At 41.3% G+C, this 21,814-nt stretch overlaps 2 protein-coding genes across 22 annotated transcripts in view; both read left to right on the forward strand.

Annotated features, from left to right (window-relative positions):
* Positions 1 to 21,814, forward strand: part of LOC108874890 (GTPase IMAP family member 8) — a 47,055-nt gene that overhangs the window by 4,119 nt on the left and 21,122 nt on the right. Inside the window, exons 1-11 of one of the 21 annotated variants that reach the window (XM_051074839.1) lie at positions 7,335 to 7,715; positions 17,959 to 18,075; positions 18,486 to 18,553; positions 18,711 to 18,797; positions 18,971 to 18,994; positions 19,180 to 19,212; positions 19,408 to 19,461; positions 19,726 to 19,791; positions 20,632 to 20,730; positions 20,895 to 20,957; positions 21,455 to 21,544. In XM_051074839.1, coding sequence (XP_050930796.1) covers positions 18,526 to 18,553; positions 18,711 to 18,797; positions 18,971 to 18,994; positions 19,180 to 19,212; positions 19,408 to 19,461; positions 19,726 to 19,791; positions 20,632 to 20,730; positions 20,895 to 20,957; positions 21,455 to 21,544 — 544 coding nt within the window. In that variant the 5' untranslated portion in view covers positions 7,335 to 7,715; positions 17,959 to 18,075; positions 18,486 to 18,525. Of the gene's footprint in view, positions 1 to 7,334; positions 7,716 to 12,619; positions 12,778 to 13,235; positions 13,297 to 17,183; positions 17,274 to 17,958; positions 18,076 to 18,485; positions 18,554 to 18,710; positions 18,798 to 18,970; positions 18,995 to 19,179; positions 19,213 to 19,407; positions 19,462 to 19,725; positions 19,792 to 20,184; positions 20,333 to 20,629; positions 20,731 to 20,894; positions 20,958 to 21,454; positions 21,545 to 21,814 lie in introns of those variants that run through there. The other 20 variants (XM_051074852.1, XM_051074846.1, XM_051074841.1 and 17 more) reach the window with 20 other exon arrangements.
* LOC108874880 (GTPase IMAP family member 2) lies at positions 2,439 to 6,980 on the forward strand. The gene is made up of 4 exons (XM_018663429.2): positions 2,439 to 2,468; positions 5,289 to 5,318; positions 5,656 to 5,694; positions 5,953 to 6,980. Coding segments are annotated over exons 3-4 (573 nt in total). The 5' UTR covers positions 2,439 to 2,468; positions 5,289 to 5,318; positions 5,656 to 5,693; the 3' UTR covers positions 6,525 to 6,980.

Raw genomic sequence — 21,814 nt, forward strand, 5'->3', positions numbered from 1 at the left:
GACTTTCGTTAGCTGCCTTACAGTTCACACACTGAGCACTGCAGCACTGTGACAGGCTGGAAACTGTACAACCACATCTGGTCTTACAATGACCAAATAACAAAACTGTGGAGTCAGATACTTGATGAAAACAGAGGACAGAGTGACTGTGTGAGTCCCTAATTCTCTCTGCTCTGCGAGTAGATGGAACATGAGTCTTATTCCAGAATAAATGTAAATGAATTAATAGATATCTGCATTTTCTCATCACCACAGGGCGACCTCCACCACCTTCACCACCTCCACCAGATCCACCAGATCCACCACGTCCATGTAAGTTGACCTGAGGAGATTTCTAAATCTCTTCATCTTGAGTCACAGTGGTCAGTAGGTGTTGGTACAAACTCATATTGTATTTCAGAGAAATTCTCTGCCCAGCCAAAACAAACTGAGCTCACCAACATGTTACAGCTGTCAACTAGTTGTTGAACCCTAACTGATGCAGTGATAGCTTCTTATTTCTTCAACAACCATGATGGAAGACATGTCCCATGATCATGGAAAAGATGTTAGTGGACGACGACTGAGACCCAGGTGTTGACTGTAATCTGAGGAATGATCACATGTTGGACGTGTCCTTACATCTCATATTACACATTAACAATCCAGAGAACATGTGACAGCCTCCCTGTCTCTGTTGACAGCTGTGAATGTAGAGTCACAGTGCTGTGGAGGTGAAGGAACAAACTCTCATTTGATTTCATTTGTCAGTTCAGTTGTGAATCAGTCAGATTCAGGTTGATAATGGATGAGAGATTCTCTTCAGTCCACCTTAAAGAAGCTGGGACTTCCTGACTGCTTGTTGACTTTGATTGTAACCTTCACTCAGTTGTGTTTTCTAACTCATTGCTTTCTTTCTTTTTTTTTTTTTTTTTTTTTTTTTAGAATAGAATGCCCTTTATTGTCATCATACTAAAAGTACAATGAGATTGGAGAGCTTCTCCTTTACAATGCAAACATACAAAATATACAGAAACTGTGTCTTATCATCACATGGAATCAGGACAACAGAGGCTAATAGCAGAGACTGGTTCTGACAGTAAGTGATGTGATAGAGCTGCTCTGCTGTTAACAGGTGGTTCCTCTACTTTAAGGTTGATGATCTCCTTCACTCCTCTGCCAGTGTTTAGGAATAAGGGATCAGACAGGTCATGTAGCCAGAATAGATGCCATTACTGCAGCAATGCTATAAAAACACAATGAACACAGTTCAACAGATCTCCAAACACTGCAGCCACAGCTGCTGCACACATCATCTCCAGCACAAGCAGCAGTATTCACTCATACAGTGACTTCTGTCGAGTGGACATCCTCAGCCCTGAATGAAAACTTCTGAGAGAAATACAGCTGAGCAGACTGGACTGTCAGCGTTAGCCTCCATAGAGATATAAAGGACTTATTGTTGAACTGAGACGATAACCTCCACAACAGAGTCATTCACTCTAACATAAACAGACTGACTGAGTGAATGCAGTGAATGACTGAGTGACTGTAACAGTGTTTAAACCAGCAGAGAAGACCCTGCTGCTCCTGACAGTCCAACCACTGAAACACATGTGAATGAATGAGTATCTACATTCTCTGTATCAGCTCAGTGCTGGACCCACCACTCATCAAATTCCTGCCGACTCCGAACAATCTAAACTCTCCTGATTCAGTTTGGTTTTATTTTGTATCCTCTATAGAGAACAGACAGGACAGGTACTGAGCTGAGTCCTCCACATGTTGACCCAGTGGAACTGACCTGCTTCACACACAGTAGATGATATTTGTATCAGTGTGTTAATGATGTTAAATATTAATGCAGGTTGTGGACGCTATTTTCACAGATTCTCGACTGCTGAGGGAAACGTTGAGGATCGTAGAGGAAGTGGAGGGCTTTACAGATGTTGAGCGTAAGTTCAAAGATCACTACATCAAGATTTCTGCAGAGACACAAATCACACCATTACCTCAGATACTCACATTAGCACAGAAAGCTGCAGTAGTTGTTGTGAATTTTGATATTTTCTGTGTCACAACAGACACACGTACTGGTCTCTGTCAGTTCATTGTCGGGGGTTCTCTGATCCACTGACCTCAGACCAGAATTCACAACCTGAGCTCACTGCACCCTGTACTTTGGTTTGTTAACATGAACTGCTACAGTGTCTCTGTTGTTTGATAGAGAACAGACATGACAGGTACTGAGCTGAGTCCTCCACATGTTGACTCAGTGGAACTGACCTGGGTCACACACAGTAGATGATATTTGTATCAGTGTGTTAATGATGTAAAAATACTAATGAAGGTTTTGGGCTCCATTTTCACAGATTCAGAACTGGAGAAGAGGCTCGAGGAGGAAAGAAAAAAGCTCGAGGAGGAAAGAAAAAAGCTCGAGGAGGAATTGAAAAGGCTCGAGGAGAAAACCAAGCGGCTCAAGGCTGAAGGTGAGTTCAAAGATCACTACATGAAGTATTCTGCAGAAGCACAAACCACACTGTTACCTCTGATACTTCCATTAGCACAGAAAGCTGCAGTAGTAGTTGTAGTAGTGGTCATGAATTGTGATATTCTCTGTGTACAGTATTAAACCTATTAGTGTTAACACACACACTAACTGGTCTCTGTCAGGTCTGTCAGGTTCTCTGATGCACTGACCTCAGACCTCTGTTACTGTGAACTGTCGTAGTGCTGTTTGAAAGCTTCACTCCAACAGTAGAAAGAGAAAAAGTAAAGTCAGGGTTGTGTTTAATGTCAGTCTCAGCCTGTAGTTTAACTCATTATTCTGCTGGGAACTGTCATGAGGGGGTGACTGCAGTGGGATAACACAGCTCTAACAGACCTGGGATCAGTAGAACACCAGCCTCTTAGAATAATCTGCATGAATAGAACAATAAATAAATAAAGGTAATGTGATGAATGGATCCACATGTCAGGAGGCCCTGCTGCTCATGAGGCTGTGACCACATTTAGAAAGAGTTCAACAAGACTCATCTGACTTTTAACCCTCAAGGCACCTTGGTGGACCAAACGTGTACGTTCTGCTTATTTTATTTTATTTTTGATTCCCAATGTATCGGTCAGTTTAAAGGCTAATTGTATGAAACTCGATCATGATTTGTTTTTTAGTATTATTTTTTAACATTCCATGATCCTCTCTATTGCAAGGTGTATAGAGTATATGCCCACATATATGCCCACACTCTTTATCCTCAGGACCAATTTGGTCCCATTGACTCCCATTATAACCATTTATTTGGTATACTGTAATCCTGACATTATAATGCTTTTCCCATGATTACCTAATAAATCTAAACCTCTACCTTCAAAATACAGGGAAAATAGGTATTAGGTGTGATGACCCCCCTAAACCACCAGGGGCAGCAGAGCTTCCTCACATAAAGTTTCAATGGAGGCCTGGTCCTCTTACCTTGCAGAATGCATGGCAATACAAAAGTGGAACACCACAAAAATGGTCTAGGTGTGTTGGGAAGATTGAAGAGTGGTGTGAATGTAGTTGAGAATATATTTTTGGTGCTTTTCCCATCAGGGCAGGGGTCTCAGACTCGCGGGCCACTTGCGGCCCGTGGGAAGATATTTTGTGGCCCGCAGGATGATATATGTTTTTTTTTATATGATTTTTTTTATTATTCAATGAATGCTATCTTATGTATGTCTTTTGAGTTTTCGATTGTAAAAAATGCTGAAAAGACGGTAAAATTCAAACATTTTCTAGAAGCCAGTTTTTTCAGAAAATAACCTCCTCCCAGTCCGAATGACACTTCACCGCGCTGTGTGTGTGTAACATCTCATAGCCATCATAGAATTACTACTTCTTACTGTGTTTGAAAAAAACATGTTTGATTTAGAGTTGGATGAAATCAATGTCACCGGTGTTGGATTCGGCGTCATACGGATTGTATTTTGTTTTTCCATCAGTTGAAATGGGCTGATTTGTTTGAAAGTTGACGGCGATATGATCGCCACTATCCATGCGGATGATTTGTTATCATGATGAATCTGCAAATTAACGATCAGATTAACGATCAACACCGATGTTCCGTTGACAATGTCACAGAGTGGACCTCTGATAGGGCCACTCAGCTATAGCTCCCATCCGCTGTCCCGCTTCGGAGTCAGGCTCCAACCTGGAGCCTACCCACCTCGGTTATAAAGTCAACAGAACATTGGTGTTGGCTAGGACGTACCGCTGAATCCATTATAAAAAATAAATGCCACTAAATAACTCCTACATAACTGTATCCCATGGATTTTGTATAATAAATACATAATGGTGTCTCATTGTCCCGGCGGATACTGAACAGTCCGGTAGCAGTCGCCTTTTGTTGCTTTTGTTGTCGCTCGCTCTCCCGATATTTTCTACCATAAGTAAATGTCATGATATTCATGCAATAATAAAAGAAATGAACATCAAGCACAAAAAAAGATTGCGATTGCTACCGAGCTGTTCATGCGGTAAAAGCGGAAATGACGCGAATGCGGAACTGACGTTCTCCGTGCATCACTGGACTTTAATAAGTCCAAGTACAGATCCAGACTTACTGATGATCAACTTCAAGCCATACTCAGGGTGTCAACTGCTTCCTCCCTCAAGCCAAATGTGGCTCAGCTATGTGAGAGGAAGGTCTCAGTCTCTGGCAGCAAGAAGTAGGCAAGAGAAGCCATGTTCAGAAGAACCGTTCATGTTCTTCAATATTACATTCATATTCAGGACAGTTTATGTTCAGAAGAAACCACTGAAGTTAAAGAACTGTTAGTAATGACGTTTGAGAAGATTAGATTTTTTTTAACAAAGCTTTTTTTTGTGGAATACCTGATGCGGCGCAACCTCACCTAGACTCTGCCTCCTGCGGCCCCCGGGTAATTTGAGTTTGAGACCCCTGCATCAGGGTTTCTTCTGACAAAACGGGCATAAAAACATAAAAAATATGAGAAAAAACATTATATCTATGGTTAGGTTTGAAGTTGTTGAAAAGACTTGACGTGGTGAAATTGAAAGAAATATATTATTATGTAATTTTTATTACACTTTTATGAGCAGGACCCATTTGGGACCTTAACGTAACAGGTGTAACTTCACTAACCTCTAATCACCAAACATCAGCTGTTCTCTGAGGACACCACTGGATGAGTCTGGACAGGCTGAGACTATGACCTGTCCAAGTCAATATAAGGCTTTAAAGACATAAGGCTTATAACAAGTGACACGTGAGTGAATGAATATCTACATTTTCTGTCTCCTACAGGACCACGTCTGCGATCTCCAATACATCCAAGTAAGTTGAACGGAGCTGCTTCAGAAATGTTTCCTGTGTTAACATGTAAATCACAGTGTTTTGGTTCAGAGCAGATCATCCTGGGATCAGTGTGTGAGGATGTTGATGCAGGTTGTGGACACTGGTCACTGTAAGAAGCAGGATTATCACAGCTGTCACAAACCAGAGCAGAGAGAGACACACAACAAAACCAATGAATACATCATTGTGCTGATCAGTGCTGATGTTCCTCTGACACACCCCAAGTAACTGGCACACCACAGAGAGAGAGATCATCACACAGACTACATGTGAATGAATGAATTAATGACAATCTGCATTTTCTGTATCACTACAGGGCGGCGCAGAAACAGCTTTGAATTCCTGCCACCAAACAGTAAGTTACACTGAGCTGATGGAGAAATGTCCTCCTCTACATGAACATGTAGAGTCACAGTGCTGTGGAGGTGAAGGAACAAACTCTCATTTGATTTCATTTGTCAGTTCAGTTGTGAATCAGTCAGATTCAGGTTGATAATGGATGAGAGATTCTCTTCAGTCCACCTTAAAGAAGCTGGGACTTCCTGACTGCTTGTTGATCCACTTTGATTCTGTTCATCATGGATTCATCCTTCACTTGTGTTTTTCTCCTCAGTGTCAGAGCTGAGGGTTGTTCTGCTGGGGAACAGCTGGTCTCAGAGGAGTTCAGTGGGGAACTTCATACTGGGAAAGACTGAGTTCAACACAGAGGAAGAAGCAGACTGCTGTCAGAGAGTCAGAGGACAGGTGGAGGAGAAAGAAATAGTTCTCATCAACACCCCAGATCTGCTGCTTCCTGACATCTCTGAACACAAACTGACAGAACATGTAGAAACCTGTGTGAGACTCTGTGATCCTGGACCTCATGTGTTCCTGCTGGTTCTACAGCCTGAAGACTTCACTGAGGAACAGAAGGAGAGGCTCTGCAGAGTCCTTCAACTCTTCAGTGATCAATCATTTGATCATTCACTGGTTCTGATATCAACACCCAGAGAGGAGAGGGCAGGCTTCATGCAGCAGTACAGGCAGCATCCACCATTAAAACACATGATCAGAGAATGCAGATACAGATATCTGTGGAGGAAGGATCTTGAACTTCCAGAGCTGTTAACACGGTTGGGTCAGATTGTGGCAGAGAACAATGGAGAACATCTGGCTTTGAGTTCACCAGGACCATCAGTGGACTGAAGTGAATCAGACTGAAGTGAACAACAAGAGAACAGCTGACTTATTGTAGCTGCCTTCAGCCTCCTGCAGCTCCTGATCATCTCTGCTGATCTTCATTGATCAGTAGCAGCTGTAGTTTTCTATCCTGTGTGTTCACAGACTAAACAGAGTAAGATCTCAGATACTGTGTATAAGTTTGTTTCATGATGTTTGGATTTGGATGTTTTGGGTCTTTTTGTACAGTCAGCAGATTGTTTAGTGTAACAGTGATTCTGATGCCAATTAATACTTATGAGGGATCAGTGTCTGCTGGGGATCTTTAAACTTTTGTATTTAGCAATAATTGATTTTCATAGAACAAAGGAGTATGTGTAACTTTTATGGACATTTTAAAGATGGATTTTGTGTATAAAAATAAGTGTAAGATTTTAAAATGTTTTAAGTGTTTTAATAAAGTACAGTCATTTATATTCATTATATTAATACATTTACATGTTACATTTTATCCACATGCTGTGTCTCATTATCCTCTTCTGCCTGTTGGATCAGACTGTGTTAGTTTCAGCGAGGTGTTCCTAATAAACTGAAGACTGGATGTAAAGAGAACTGTGTTTGTCATCAAAGATCAGCTGTTCTCTGAGGACAGGCTCATCTGTCTGTAAAGATTCTCAGTCTTCAGGTCCTGGTTATCCAAGATGGAGTCAGGTGAGGTGATGAACAGAGTGATCAGAGATAACAACTAACTCCACCAGAGGAGTCTGTTCCTGTTTGAGCTGATGGCTGCTCTCTCTCTGTGTGTCCAGCAGGTGGAGCTCTAACACCACCTCCACCACCTGTTGTCTGTGACCACAGTAAAGTCCTGCTGTGGGTTGATGCTGTTTCCACTGTGCTCATTGAAATGTGATGTTGAAATGTAATGAATCCACTGGTGTTAGTTTGTAGTCTTTTCAGCTCTGATGAATTCATTCTTCATAGATTTCACTGACAGTGATGGTGAAGAAAACACGTCCTGTTCTGTTCTCTGTCCTTGTTCCAGCTCTAATCTCCTGCAGGGTTCTGACCTCAGCTAAACTCAGTGAAACAACTCGTGTTAAATATTAACGAGTTAATGACAGTACACCTTTAAGGCAGCACAGACTGAGGTCACGTGGTTCTCCACAAAGTTTACTTTCGGTTTTGATGAGGAGAGTTTGTGTCGCAGTTTATTTCTCGGTGAGTGAACTCAGTTAAACAGATATAGATGTAGTTCCAGTGGATGGATGTGTTCTGTTGGTGTCAGTGATAACAGAGTTCATCATAACCTGCTGAAGCTGCAGGTTCTCTGGATTAGTTTAAAACTTGTTCAGACCCGGTTGTTTGTCGCGCGGGTGACGCCCAACTTCATCCAACATCATTGTGGGAAGTTGGGTTTTGTTTCCGTGTGTCAGACGGCGGGTTTGGTGAAAACACAGAGTTGACTTTAAGGTTGGGTCAGTTCCTGAGCTAACTTCACTGTGAGTTGAACCATTGAAGCTGCTCTCTGACAACTTCTCTTCAACAAACCCTGAGGTCGTCTCGGTCTGACATGGCGCCTCATTTCCTCTTTTCACTCAGTTCATATCAAACATCTGATCAGATCTGGTCGTTAATCTGCTGAAGTGAATGATGGGGAAATATCAGAGGCCTGTCTTGATCAGGGGTGATTGATAACTGCTTTGACTTGAATCATTTTCCTGTAAATAAGAGGTGGTTGGTCAGAATTCTCAGACCCGGAGTTCATAGTTACAAAGTGTCCAACCTTGTTTTTTTCTGAATGTAATGTGCTGAGAAATCTTCCATCACAACAGTTTTTACTTTCAATTTTCAATCTTAAAGTAAAGTCAGTATTTTACATTTATAATGCGACTGCACATTAAGGATATACTGTAGTATACAGTACAGTCTGTGTGTGTTGTTTAGAGGTTTCCTGCTGGAACAGTGAAGCAGCAGCAGATCAGATAAAACAACAAGTTACATTTTATTTTTTCTTTTCAGATTCTTAAACCCAGCAGCTGGTCTGAGTCAGAGACAACATGGAGGATAAAGCATCATCATCCAGTGAGTCCAGGATAACACACTGTCTTCAGTCTCTGTCTTCAGACATGATATAACTGACCTGGTTCACACACAGTAGATGGAACGTGAGTCTTATTCCAGAATAAATGTAAATGAATTCATCAATATCTCTATTTTCTCATCACCACAGGGCGACCTCCACCAGATCCACCACGTCCATGTAAGTTGACCTGAGGAGATTTCTAAATCTCTCCATCTTGAGTCACAGTGGTCAGTAGGTGTTGGTACAAACTCATATTGTATTTCAGAGAAATTCTCTGCCCAGCCAAAACAAACTGAGCTCACCAACATGTTACAGCTGTCAACTAGTTGTTGAACCCTAACTGATGCAGTGATAGCTTCTTATTTCTTCAACAACCATGATGGAAGACATGTCCCATGATCATGGAAAAGATGTTAGTGGACGACGACTGAGACCCAGGTGTTGACTGTAATCTGAGGAATGATCACATGTTGGACGTGTCCTTACATCTCATATTACACATTAACAATCCAGAGAACATGTGACAGCCTCCCTGTCTCTGTTGACAGCTGTGGTTTTACTTTTTGTCTTTAGAGTCTCTTTAAATTCCTCATGAACCGACAGAACTAACGTCCGACTGAACTGAGCGCCATCTGAACCACCGTGGTACAGTTTAACACAGATGGAGGCAGCCAGGGTTCATCCACCCTGACCCTCCTTGATAACCCCGAGTTAAACCAGAGGAGGTTAAACTCCCTTCATAGTACAGACCTCAGGACCAACATAGTTAACACTGGGAAAATGTTAGCACAGAGTGTGGAGGCCAACAGTCCTGGGATGTTTGAAATATGAGGCTGATTACAGAGAGCAAAGGAATGAATGAGTGAATGAATAAATGTCTACACCACTTTGATTATCTCTGCCAAGTTTAGGTAAGTTACACTGAGCTGATGGAGAAATGTTCTCCTCTACATGAACATGTAGAGTCACAGTGCTGTGGAGGTGAAGGAACAAACTCTCATTTGATTTCATTTGTCAGTTCAGTTGTGAATCAGTCAGATTCAGGTTGATAATGGATGAGAGATTCCACCTTTCTTTCTTTTCAGACTCACCTTTAGGTCTGGGTATTGTTAGGATTTTATTAATACTACTGCTCTTATCAATAGTCTTTATTGTTCTGGTATTTTATCAGTTCTTTTTGATGACTGTGCAAGAAAACAATTAACATTTTTTATTTAACAAAATAAATTCCTTGGACTTCAGCAACTGTTGCAACAGCAAAGTTACTATAGAAATCGTCTTTCAGCAGTAATGTTTGACTGGTTGTTAAAGAATTCATGTGAATGAACAGCAGCACTGAAATCTTTCTACCTCACAGTAAGTCAAACTGACCTGACTCAGAAATTAACATGTTGTGTAGCTGTAGGAACAAACTCACATTTAATTTCAATGAAATATTTTCAGGATATTACTCACTGTCCTGTTCCTGTTTCTGTCACATCAACAACAGTCTGTGAACAAAGTTCTTTTCATCAGATTTTGTTCAGTTTCTCTAAAAGCTGTTTGATTTCCTGAGCTCCAGCTTCTTCATAAATAATGATATTAATTATGATATTAATGGTATCATTAATATAACTGTATGGATTCAGAGAACTGATGATGATGGACTCAGGATGTTTAAATGGTTCAGGTTTGTTACATATCTACATTTTCTGTGTCTACAGAGCCATACTGGCAGCGCAGCAGCAGCAAAGAAGTCCTGCCCCCATGTAGTGAGTAACACTGAACTGGATCAGAAATCTTTTTGTTTAAATCAACAGGTTTCCCAGATTCTATACACAATGTTTTAAATGCTTTGAAATATTTTCAAGTTCACTGGTGAAATTAAAGTTCCTAACTGATAATGGATGACAGATTCTCCTCTCTCAGATGTAGTTCTGTTCAACATTGAAGAAGTCTACACTGCTGTACTTTCTTCTCAGTGTGTGAGCTGAGGGTTGTTCTGCTGGGGAACAGCTGGTCTCAGAGGAGTTCAGTGGGGAACTTCATACTGGGAGAGACTGAGTTCAACACAGAGGAAGAAGCAGACTGCTGTCAGAGAGTCAGAGGACAGGTGGAGGAGAAAGAAATAGTTCTCATCAACACCCCAGATCTGCTGCTTCCTGACATCTCTGAACACAAACTGACAGAACATGTAGAAACCTGTGTGAGACTCTGTGATCCTGGACCTCATGTGTTCCTGCTGGTTCTACAGCCTGAAGACTTCACTGAGGAACAGAAGGAGAGGCTCTGCAGAGTCCTTCAACTCTTCACTGATCAATCATTTGATCATTCACTGGTTCTGATATCAACACCCAGAGAGGAGAGGACAGGCTTCATGCAGCAGTACAGGCAGCATCCACCATTAAAACACATGATCAGGAAATGTGGCTTCAGATATCTGTGGTGGAAAGACCTGGAACTTCCAGAGCTGTTAACACGGTTGGGTCAGATTGTGGCAGAGAAATGCGGAGAACATCTGACTTTGAGTTCACCAGGACCATCAGTGGACTGAAGTGAATCAGACTGAAGTGAACAACAAGAGAACAGCTGACTTATTGTAGCTGCCTTCAGCCTCCTGCAGCTCCTGATCATCTCTGCTGATCTTCATTGATCAGTAGCAGCTGTAGTTTTCTATCCCGTACGTTCCTGCACTCAAGAGTAAAATCTGCTCTCCTCTGTCAGATAGCTGCAGTATAAGTGTCTAAGTATATGATGTGTGTAGTGTATGTGTTTTTTCACAGTCAGCAGATTGTTTAGCAGTGATTCTCTCATTAACACTAATTAACAGCTGCCAGTCGTTATTACTGGTCTATGTTTCATAATTAAGCAATATTAACAGAGTGCTCAAATGACGTTAAAGCACACCCTCGAGTGTAATACTGCGATTATACAACTATTACCAACACAGTAAAATGTATATGGCAGAGTATTTTTTTAGTGATGAGTAAGGCGTGCTGTCATGCTGATTGGAGCACATTCTAAATGTCTTGTTGACCAATCAGATTGCTTGGTCAGAACTACTTGTTGTATAACCTCTGTTCCACATCATGTGTCATTATGTATAGTACTGTATGTTGTTGTTACACTAAATATATGTGTCATGTTTATGTATAATGAGGAACTGTGAGCTCAGACTAAGTCAGTCTGATCCAGCAGTCCTGTGATGAATCCTGAACGTTCACTTTGAGTTCAGACAGTCTCAGAGAGGTGATCACTGCAGGGTTATATAGCAGGATGTAGTTTGTGCTGCTGTTGTTGGAAATAACTTGGTGATCAGCTCTGTGAGGTTTGTAATGTTACACGTTCAGACTGGACTCAGGTCAAAGGTCATTTATGTAACATGTGGACACTGTTACTGTTTGTTAGATCAGTTAAACGGTTTGATATTTATTCTGATACTCTGAGACTTTCCTGAAAGCTTGATCACAGCTGTTGAGAGAGATCCACTAAGATCCACTGCTCCTCTGCTGTGTGTTTACACTGTTGTGTCCAGCAGGTGGAGCTCTAACATCAACTACTGAGGTGAAGTCTGTTCACAGCCTGAGCTGTGGTCAGGTTTACTGCAGATGACATAAAACAACATTACATTTTTAACTTTGTCATGTCTTGTTTTTAAGTTTTCATCATCCACTGATGCACACATGAGAAGGAACTATTAATAACCATGATAATAATAATGATAATCACAGTCCACAGTGTAACGCCCTGAATCCATGTCATTATACTGTTATTACACTGTACATTATGGTGTCCAACACTTACACTGATCCACTTTGAATGCCTCTGTCTTCTCCAACAGGAATGACTGAGCCTTAACCTTGTGAGACTGTAGACAGAATATTTCTACTGTGTAAGTACAACGAATGAAGGAGAAACAGGAAACAGTAACCAAGTCTTTATTAGGACAAAACTGATGCAGCCACACACATGAACTATGGCAGAGGTCTAACTCCCCGGGTCGCCATTCCCACTTCACTATAGCCCTTTAAAACCACACACACACACACACAGTGTCAAACACAACTTTTGTTTCATAATGAGATAGCTGGTCGTAAATATTTTAAACATTAACTATGTACTGGACGTTTCTGTACACACCTTTTTTTGCTTTCGTCATCTTCCACCTGAAGAGTTTTCTTTTCAGTTGTTTGTGTGTTGCAGAGAGAATTTCAGCAGGTGAGTGAACTTCATTAAAACTACATCTAGAACCAAGTAACTATAGTCTAAAAGTCGAAGTATCTCTGTCGATGGTTGATGATAGAGCTGCAGATGAAATGAAAAAGCAGTGATCATTCTACAGCTGATTCCAGATTCAGATCAGGTTCAGCTCACAGTTTATTATCACAGTAAATTCATCAACTGAGCTGAAAACACTGATCCATGGACAAACTATGTAGATTCACTGTTTAACACCTTACTGCTGTAACATGGACGTTCATCTGTGGACTCTGCTGGTTCTGGTCTGACTGTGTTTGAAGTGGAAATCTGATAAAATACCACACCCAGCAATCACGCATTCAGGATTTACTGCTCTAATATTTCTATGTGTGTGTTGTTTAGAGGTTTCCTGCTGGAACAGTGAAGCAGCAGCAGATCAGATAAAACAACAAGTTACATTTTATTTTTTCTTTCAGATTCTTAAACCCAGCAGCTGGTCTGAGTCAGAGAGACAACATGGGAGGTTCATCATCCAGTGAGTCCAGTCAGAGTTTCTTACTGTAGATAACACACTGTCTCTCTCTCTGTCATCAGACATGAACTGTGTCCTCACATCACTGTGAACAACAGTCTGTTAGTTAAAGTCACATGTTTATTTATGATCCCAGAGGATTCTGGTCACACAGGAAATGTAGGAACATCAGTCTGCCTGTACCTGGAGACACAGTCTGTTCTCAGTCCTGTGAATCTCTGGTCCTATCAGAGTCAGGTGAGACAGGTCAGAAACTGGCTCCATCTAGTAACTGAATAACCTCAGATATGGAGACACTTCTCCTGAAGCTGATGAAATCCTGAGCAGGGACGAGCTCTGCAATACAGTTTACAATGAATGGCATGAAAAGGTATTTTTAACTCATGACAGAACAAGACAAATGTATTTATAAAGCATCCAGAGGCAAACAAAATGTTTCATACTTCAGTTTGTAGAAGCTTAGTCATGAAGACAGTGATAAAAATTTCAGCAAAGTCCTTGTACAACCTCAGTAAATCTATTGATTTATTCCAATAACAAAGACAGTTCATTGAACTTCAACAGCAGCAGTGATGTTGTAAAGGTTACTGTAGAACCAGATGAGTAAGAAGCTGAGATTGTTGTTGGATGAATATCTACATTTCCTGTGTCCACAGGTGAGGAAGCTGCTGCTGGAGAGGACACCACAATAACTCGCTGTATGTCAGACTGAACACATTTATTAATGTTCTCATCTCATCTGTAATGTTGTTGTAAACCTTACTGTAGAACCTGGTTAATCCAAATTTGAACCAGGTGAGAAGCTGTGATGGTTGTTGGGTGTTTGCATCATTATTACAGGTTGGATGAATATATTTTCTGTGTCCACAGGGGAGGCCGAAAAGAAGACCACAACATTTAGTTGTAAGTTAAACTGACCTGATTCATGTCCTCATCTACATGTCTACAGTCAGTGTTGTGTAGGTGAAGGAACAAACTCACATTTGATTTCATTTTCGAGCTGAGTTGTGAATTAGCAGCTTCATAAACTCCTGCAGCTGAAACTTTAAGGCTGATTTATTCTGAAAAACTCTTGCTAGCCTAGCAACATGACAAGACTACAAACAACCCATAATGCAACACTGTAAACGGTTACAGTTACACTGGTACTCACAGCTGTGATGACTGAAAATGTCATGTATTGTTGCATAATATAAGACAACCTCTACTCTCTCATGTTATGGCTCATACGTTTTTTTACAATTTACACTGGGAGGGAATATGGTTTAGTTTGTTTTCATCATTCAAATATTTCAGATAAATCAATAGTGTTTGAAACCATGAGCTTTCTATTATGGATAATTATATGATTGAGTTGTTACACCCCTAATTTCTAATTAATTGTTGAACTTTGCTGTCAGTGTGAATGAGTATCTACATCTCTGTGTCACAGATAGGGGAGTTGAGGTCAGCCACACAACTCAGAGTAAGTAAATGTTCTCATCTACATTACCCTGTAGAATCATGGTGTTGTGTAGGTGAAGGAACAAACCTTTATTTCAGTGAACTGTTTGTGAGCTCAGTAAAGTTGTCAGTTGAAGTGTCATGGTTCCCTCTGTGACCTTGAGCCTCCCCAGTGTTTCTTGTGTTTTCTTGTCTCCCTGGTGTCTCCTCCCCTGTGTCTGTCTTTCTGTCTGTATGAGTGGAGGTGTGGTGTTCCTCCTGTTACCTGGCTCACCTGCCTCCAATCAATCATCATGCTCTGTTTAAGAACCCTGGCTTTGCTGCCACGCTTCGCCAGACGACTGTGCTCTGTAAATGAATACATGAATTAATGACAACCTACATTTTCTGTGTAGAGATTGCAAAAGAGCAAAGAGCCATTGGCAAAAAACCCTCTCAACTTGCCAGTAAGTTCAACTGTTCTGATTCAGAAATGTCAGTGTTGTGTAGGTGCAGGAACAAACTCATATTTTATTTCAGTGAAATATTGACATGCAAGTTTATAATTGATAATAGATGACAGATTCATCCTTCACTCAGTTGTGTTTTAGAACTCTTTCTTTGCTTTCCTTTCAGTAACTGATGATTCGAGCAGCTCAAACTGGATGTTTGGTGGGGATAAGGGTTACGGTAAGTGCAGTGATTCAGAAATCTTCTCTTCTGTTTTGTTTGTGAAGTGTCTCAGTCAGATCTCTGCAGGTGGCACCAAACCATGAAAACAAACCAAACACAATCCACATCTATCTCAGCCAGTTCTAACTGCAGCAGCTAGGAGAAATGATGCACTGCCTGGCTGCACTGTTCTTACCTGTTAATAATAAAACACACACAGGTCGTTATCCATGAGGCCTAATGTTAAATAGACAAAAGCACCAGCTACAAGTGGAGCCAAAAGAGACATGGAAACCACAAACACAGCTATAAGCTATAGTCCAGCAGATCTCTGAATCAAAGGAGTTCACATTACTTTGCACCGACCGACCTGAGTTAACTTTCAGAGTCAGTGCTCACAGCTGTGATCGGCTCTTTCACAAAGCAGCTTTTACCAGCTCACAATGGGTCAGACAGGTTGGTGACTGGACCAGCTGAAGGTGGGGAAGACTGGGCTCAAACACAGGAGAGGAGATGGGTGGCTGTTAGATTAGACTGGATTAGTTTTAGCTAGGTGTTCATAATAAACTGACCACTGGATTTAAATGACAACAAAGCTGAGCAGATATTAAATTCAGTCCCTAAGTGCCAGTATTGGAACAGACCTTAAAAAGCCAGGATCAATGAGTCAGAGAATCAATAGATGGATGTTTGCTTCAGACCTGCTAACACTGATTTTTACTGCAGTCACTAACAGAACTTTCATACAGAACACGTATGAATGAATGAATAGTTACATTCTCTATATCGTTACAGGCTCATCCCAGTATGCTCTGGAACGTTCATGTAAGTAAAACTGAGCTGATGAACATGTAGAGTCCCATGAGAGATTCTCTTCAGTCCACCTTAAAGAAGCTGGGACTTCCTGACTGCTTGTTGATCCACTTTGATTCTGTTCATCATGGAGTCATCCTTCACTCAGCTGGGTTTTCTAATCTTCTGTCTTTTCAGAGTGGTATGGTGACAGTGAGATGACTAACCTGAGTTCTAAGGTCGAATGGCCCATTTCACAGGATCAACCAGAACTGACACAAGATGTAGGGATGAACAATCACAATGAAAATAACTTTATCCTTTGGATATTGGAGTGTTACTTTTCTGTCTCTGAAATCTTAATAAAATAACAGTCAGGATATTACATGATCCACTTTGTATTGTTTCTTTCTTGTTCATGTATCATCTTGATTAATGTTTCAGTTGGTCATGGTGGAAGGAGAATGTGTGGTTCAGGTGCAGGAATATGATTTCTAATAAGAAAATGTATTCTTCTCATTCTGACTGAGACAAAGACAGGAGGAGGAAGGAGCCCTGATTGGCTGAGACTGCCATTAAATGTGACATCATTCCCCAGCGAGACAGTTTCCCCTGAGGGTTTAGCTCTGAGTTCTGACCAACAGAGTCCAATAACAACACTGCTCCAGCAGGCTGCAGCACTTCACTGCTGCTCATGACTGGGTTGATGCTGAAGTACAGTCACAGACGTCCCAGGATTCATTAGTAATCATAGTCTACATATCCTAAACCTGTTCACTTCCATCATGTCACGTTCCTCATCTTACCAGCTGTCAGTTAACCTTTAATCATCATAGTTTTATCATCTTTACATCTTTATTTTCGTTTCATATTACCTATCTGTGTTTATGTTAGTAGAAGGCAGATAATAAAACCATCTGTATTTGGACCCAGCTACTGCTTGATTTTCTCCAAGTACAGAACAAGGAACAGCTCATGTTAAATATAAAGTAATGACAGTACACCTTTAAGGCAGCACAGACTGAGGTCACGTGGTTCTCCACAAAGTTTACTTTCGGTTTTGATGAGGAGAGTTTGTGTCGCAGTTTATTTCTCGGTGAGTGAACTCAGTTAAACAGATATAGATGTAGTTCCAGTGGATGGATGTGTTCTGTTGGTGTCAGTGATAACAGAGTTCATCATAACCTGCTGAAGCTGCAGATTCTCTGGATCAACTGAAACCTGTTCAGACTGAGCTCCGGTGTGTCCGTGTAACAGGCCACAATAAGCCTCACCATCACATTTTCTAAATCAGAATTAACCGGCCTTTATTTCTCAGAGACTTCAGTCACTGTTTGATGGTGATTTTCCCTCTGAGTTCATCTCTGTGGTCACTTACTCTCGGTCTGACATGGCGCCTCATGTCCTCTGTTCTAACGGTCTGATCAGGTCTGACCGTTAATCTGCTGAAGTGTATGATGGGAAATCATTAAAGTCCTGTTGGACATTAGTTTGTTTTACTAACGCACCAGTGGGAGGACACAGACACAGACAGAGCTGGTGTTGGATCATAGGAGTCTGGTCTAAGCTGCACAGATACACAAGGATTAGAACCAACTCCTCCAGCTGCTTCAGACGTGTTGATGACTGTTGGTCTGTGTTATATCTGAGCTGTTTCTATTATTGTGTCCACCCTCTGAATAGTCCCAGTCAGCATGTTAGAGTGAATGGATGGTTAAAGTGAGGAGAGATCCACTAAGATCCACTGCTCCTCTGCTGTGTGTTTACACTGTTGTGTCCAGCAGGTGGAGCTCTAACATCAACTACTGAGGTGAAGTCTGTTCACAGCTTCTACTGCACATCTGTCTGGACTCTACTCTGTCAGTGAGTGGAGGACCAACATCTATAGAAATAAGCAGGTAACTAAAGTAAAGTATTAGTGTTGATAGTTGATAAGAAGTTGATGATAGAGCTGCAGATGAAATGAAAAAGCAGTGATCATTCTACAGCTGATTCCAGATTCAGATCAGGTTCAGCTCACAGTTTATTATCACAGTAAATTCATCAACTGAGCTGAAAACACTGATCCATGGACAAACTATGTAGATTCACTGTTTAACACCTTACTGCTGTAACATGGACGTTCATCTGGGAACTCTGTTGGTTCTGGTCTGAATGAGTTCAGATAAAAACCACACAGGACAGTCTGAGTTCAGGATTTACTGCTCTAATATTTCTATGTGTGTGTTGTTTAGAGGTTTCCTGCTGGAACAGTGAAGCAGCAGCAGATCAGATAAAACAACAAGTTACATTTTATGTTTTCTTTCAGATTCTTAAACCCAGCAGCTGGTCTGAGTCAGAGAGACAACATGGGAGGTTCATCATCCAGTGAGTCCAGTAAGAGTTTCTTACTGTAGATAACACACTGTCTTCAGTCTCTGTCATCAGACATGATATAACTGACCTGGTTCACACAGAGTATATGGAACATGAGTCTTATTCCAGAATAAATGTAAATGAATTAATAGATATCTGCATTTTCTCATCACCACAGGTCCACCTCCACCACCTCCACCATCACCACCTCCACCACCTCCACCATCACCACCTTCACCACCTTCACCAGAACCACTACGTCATTGTAAGTTGACCTGAGGAGATTTCTAAATATCTTCATTTTGAATCACAGTCAACTCATATTGTATTTCAGAGACCCCAACAGTCATTGGATGTTTGAAATATGATGTTTACTACAGAGAGTAAATGAATGAATGAGTGAATGAATAAATATCTAAATTTTCTGTGTCACTACAGTTCTTCAAGCCTTGGAGATCCACGGTAAGTCAACCTGACCTGATTGAGAAATGTTCTCCTCTACATGAACATGTAGAGTCACAGTGTTGTGGAGGTGAAGGAACAAATTGGCATTTGATTACAGTGAAATGTTTGTATTTGTAAAGTGTTGAGTTTGAGAATTCATGTGAATAAATGAATGAATATTCACATTTTCTGTGTCCCTACAGCTGATCAAGCCAGTACCATCATGATGCATCGCGGTAAGTTAAGGGACTTAGAAATGTTCTCATTCACATGAACATGTAGAGTCACAGTGTTGTGGAGGTGGAGGAACAAACTCTCATTTGATTTCATGATGAGAGAAGAGATGATGATGGACACCAACTATAATAAGATGTTTGAATGGTCAGCCTTATTACAGATGACATGAATGACTGTCTTCATCTTCTGTGTAGTTATACTGAGGAGGCCACTAAGCAGCAGCAGCAGTGAAGTCTTTCTGTCTACATGTAAGTTAAACTGAACTGATTCAGAAATGTTCTCACGTGTAGAGTCACAGTGCTGTGGAGGTGAAGGAACAAACTTCATTTGATTTCATTTGTCAGTTCAGTTGTGAATCAGTCAGATTCAGGTTGATAATGGATGAGAGATTCTCTTCAGTCCACCTTAAAGAAGCTGGGACTTCTTGACTGCTTGTTGATCCACTTTGATTTTATTCATCATGGATTCATCCTTTACTCAGCTGGGTTTTCTAACTCATTGTCTTTTTTCAGCATCTGATGATGACATTCTTTCAGGACTTTCAGGACTTCCAAGCTCTCTGATTACTGAGGATGGCCGTAAGTGATCTGATTCAGAAATATTCTCATCTATGTTGTCTGTAAAGATCCTCAGTCTTACAGGTCATGGTTATCCAAGAGGAGCTGACTCAAGGGGAACTGGACTTGTTCTGTTCAGCATTTATACACAAGAGAGGAGGAGTCAGGTGAGGAGATGAACAGAGTGAAGGGCTGCAGGTGAAAGCATGAAAACAAACCAAACACAATTCACTTCTTAACTCACCTGATTCTCATTGACTCACTGCAGCAGCTGGAAGAAATAAAACAAACTCAGGTCATTATCAGTTTATCAGTTTCAGGCTTGTGATTGGTGGCTGGAACAGGGACCAGCTGAAGGCTGGGACGACTGTGCTCAAACACAGGTGGAATTTGACCAGGGAGGAATCCAAGCAGGAGGAGGAGGAGCAGATGAGGTGGTGAAAAGAGAAAAGACTGCACCACAATGAATCAATGAAACATAATACAACAGGCTGTCACCCAAAGACTGTAACAGTGGATCTGTACACCAGTCAGTCAGAACTGAGGAAACGTCTTGGATAAAAGATGAAACATCTTCAGATATCTTCAACCAAGTCCAGTTTCCCTCAAGTCAACCCTTCTTAAATCTCCTCTACATGAACATGTAGAGTCACAGTGCTGTGGAGGTGAAGGAACAAACTCTCATTTGATTTCATTTGTCAGTTGTGATTCAGTCAGATTCAGGTTGATAATGGATGAGAGATTCTCTTCAGTCCACCTTAAAGAAACTGGGACTTCCTGTTGTTGATCCACTTTGATTCTGTTCATCATGGATTCATCCTTCACTCGGCTGGGTTTTCTAACTCAGTGTTTTCTTTTCAGCGTGGGGTGAGGCCTTTCTTTCAGAACCTCCATTCTGTCCGTTTATGGAGGATGAGGAGCTGGATGAGGAGCTGGATGAGGAGCTGGATGAGGATTGCTGTAAGTGAGCTGATTCAGAAAATTCTCATCTACATGAACATGTAGAGTCACATGAGAGATTCTCTTCAGTCCACCTTAAAGAAGCTGGGACTTCCTGACTGCTTGTTGACTTTGATTGTAACCTTCACTGAGTTGTGTTTTCTAACTCATTGTTTTCTTTTCAGTGTCTGATGATGACACAGCATCAAAACGACTAAGGAGGCTGAGAGAAGAGGCTGATTCTGACTGTGAGTGAGAGCAGACATCCTCAGCCATGAATTAAAACTTATGTGAGATAAACAGACTGTATCGGAAACAGCACAGCCAGGAGGGAAACTAAAGAGAAAAGACCATTGGGAACAATTTAATACAGTGACTGAGTGAATGCAGTGAATGACTGAGTGACTGTAACAGTGTTTAAACCAGCAGAGAAGACCCTGCTGCTCCTGACAGTCCAACCACTGAAACACATGTGAATGAATGAGTATCTACATTCTCTGTATCAGCTCAGTGCTGGACCCACCACTCATCAAATTCCTGCCGACTCCGAACAATCTAAACTCTCCTCATTCAGTTTGGTTTTATTTTGTATCCTCTATAGAGAACAGACAGGACAGGTACTGAGCTGAGTCCTCCACATGTTGACTCAGTGGAACTGAGCTGCTTCACACACAGTAGATGATATTTGTATCAGTGTGTTAATGATGTTAAATATTAATGCAGGTTGTGGACGCTATTTTCACAGATTCTCGACTGCTGAGGGAAACGTTGAGGATCGTAGAGGAAGTGAACCGGAAAGGAAAAAATCTGATGGAGGGCTTTACAGATGTTGGCTGTGAGTTTTCTGCTATTTACATTAGCACAGAAGGCTGCAGTAGTTGTTATGAATTGTGATATACTGTGTGTGTAAAGTATTAAATGTGTTACTATTAGCAGTTCATTGTCGGGGGTTCTCTGATCCACTGACCTCAGACCAGAATTCACAACCTGAGCTCACTGCACCCTGTACTTTGGTCTGTTAACATGAACTGCTACAGTGCTGTTTGAAAGCCACAGTCTCTAAAGTCAGTGACTGGTCACCTGTCCAGCTGAACCCAGAGACTAG

Source organism: Lates calcarifer, linkage group LG13 (assembly GCF_001640805.2).
Source record: "Lates calcarifer isolate ASB-BC8 linkage group LG13, TLL_Latcal_v3, whole genome shotgun sequence".
Classification (NCBI taxonomy): domain Eukaryota; kingdom Metazoa; phylum Chordata; class Actinopteri; family Centropomidae; genus Lates; species Lates calcarifer.